We start from the raw sequence: 1,692 nt of genomic DNA on the forward strand, positions 1-1,692 counted from the left end.
TAAAAAAAAATTTTAAAAAATTTTTTGGTAAAAAAGCAAAAAAAAGAATAAATTTATATATATATAAATATATTTTTTTTTTTTTTTTTTTTTTTTTTTTCATTTAATTTAAATTAATTTTTTTTTTTTTTTTTTTTTTTTTTTTTTTTTTTTTGGTAGCTGTTTATATTGCCCAACTTTTGTCTTCCTTCTTACTATTTCATTATGTAAACATGTTTTCACAAAGGACACAAGCATACATACTTTTTATAAGTGGATCAAACTATAGCTCGAGAATTATAGGATTTTTTCAATTAAATATAATTAATTATTATATTAATATCTTTAGTGAGGCTGTACAAATTGCTCTTATTCGTATTTTATTTAATCACTATGAAGTAGAAAAGATAAAATCCATTTTATATAATAGTTCTGATTATTATATAAACACAACGTTAACAAATAAATATTCTATTATGTATCAGTGTACCAAGAGATTTGTTATTTCAAGGTTTAACAAGTTGAGCATATTTACATTTAATTATTTAAGATATTTCGTATTAACTAATTTGTTTTTTAAGCTTTTCGAAGGAACGTAGGAAAATAAATTTAACATTACTTCATAGAAAGATAAAATAACATGATGAATATAAAATATATATATATATATATATATATATATATACATATATACACATTGTTTATTCGTACCTTTTTTATATTTTCTTAATAATATTTTTGTTTCTTTATTTTAGATATAATAAATACTCTCCCAGTGATGTGAAAATGCCAGGGGTTTATTCAGACAAAAAGAAGAGCCTGAATAAAGATATGAAATATGCAACTAAAAGAGAAATAAATATTTTGAAAAATTTCTGTAAGGATACTGGATGTCATACATGTGGTATGACATGTCATGAAAAGTTTATAGGTGATCATCAACCTCCAGTTCAAATAATAAAAGATATGGTTAATTATTATAAAAAAAGAAAATTCATTTTATATTTTCTCAAATTATTTAAATTATATGACACCAAGCAACGTTTATATCCTCAATGTGTCAGATGTTCTCAACTACAATCTGCATCTGTAAGATGTAAAAAATTAAGACTTATACCACATTATAACACAATAAGAATGTTTCATTATTCATCCATATTTCATTTATTCCTTAAAATGTTATTATTAACCAATTGGAAGCAAATCATTTTCTGGGATAAAAATAGCATGAATTGATTAAATGGATAGACATAAACAAACATATATATATATATATATATATATATATATATATATATATAAACTTATGTTGTTTTTTTTTTTTTTTTTTTTTTTTTTATATTAAAATACCATCTTATAATTAAATAATCTTTAAAAATTAAAACGTTTTTTTTTATTTCCCTTTTATTTTATTTTATTTTATTTTATTTTATTTATTTATTTATTTTTTCATAATCAAAAATATATACATATTCAAATTTATACATTAAAATATATAAAAATGGAAAATTATGTTTTATATTTAAATTAATTGAATATGTGTTTCATGTACATTTACAATTCTACATAAAGGAAAAAATATATACATGTATTTCTTTATTTTTTTGTTATTCCCTTTTTTTTTTGTAAATATATATATATATATATATACATATATGTGTTATTATTTATGTGTAATATAGGTTTTCTTTTTTTTTTTTTTTTTTTTTTTTT

General features: G+C 18.6%; 1 protein-coding gene across 1 annotated transcript in view; it reads left to right on the forward strand.

The window, feature by feature from the left end:
- Positions 1-1,215, forward strand: part of PRSY57_0819900 (putative membrane protein) — a gene marked incomplete at both ends in the record, with an annotated part of 2,096 nt that extends 881 nt beyond the window's left edge. The window contains 2 exons of the mRNA XM_012907138.2: positions 160-574; positions 735-1,215. Coding sequence (XP_012762592.1) covers positions 160-574; positions 735-1,215 — 896 coding nt within the window. The remainder of the gene's footprint in view (positions 1-159; positions 575-734) is intronic.
- Between the last annotated feature and the right edge of the window lie 477 nt (positions 1,216-1,692).

This window comes from Plasmodium reichenowi, chromosome 8 (assembly GCF_001601855.1).
Source record: "Plasmodium reichenowi strain SY57 chromosome 8, whole genome shotgun sequence".
Taxonomy (NCBI): domain Eukaryota; phylum Apicomplexa; class Aconoidasida; order Haemosporida; family Plasmodiidae; genus Plasmodium; species Plasmodium reichenowi.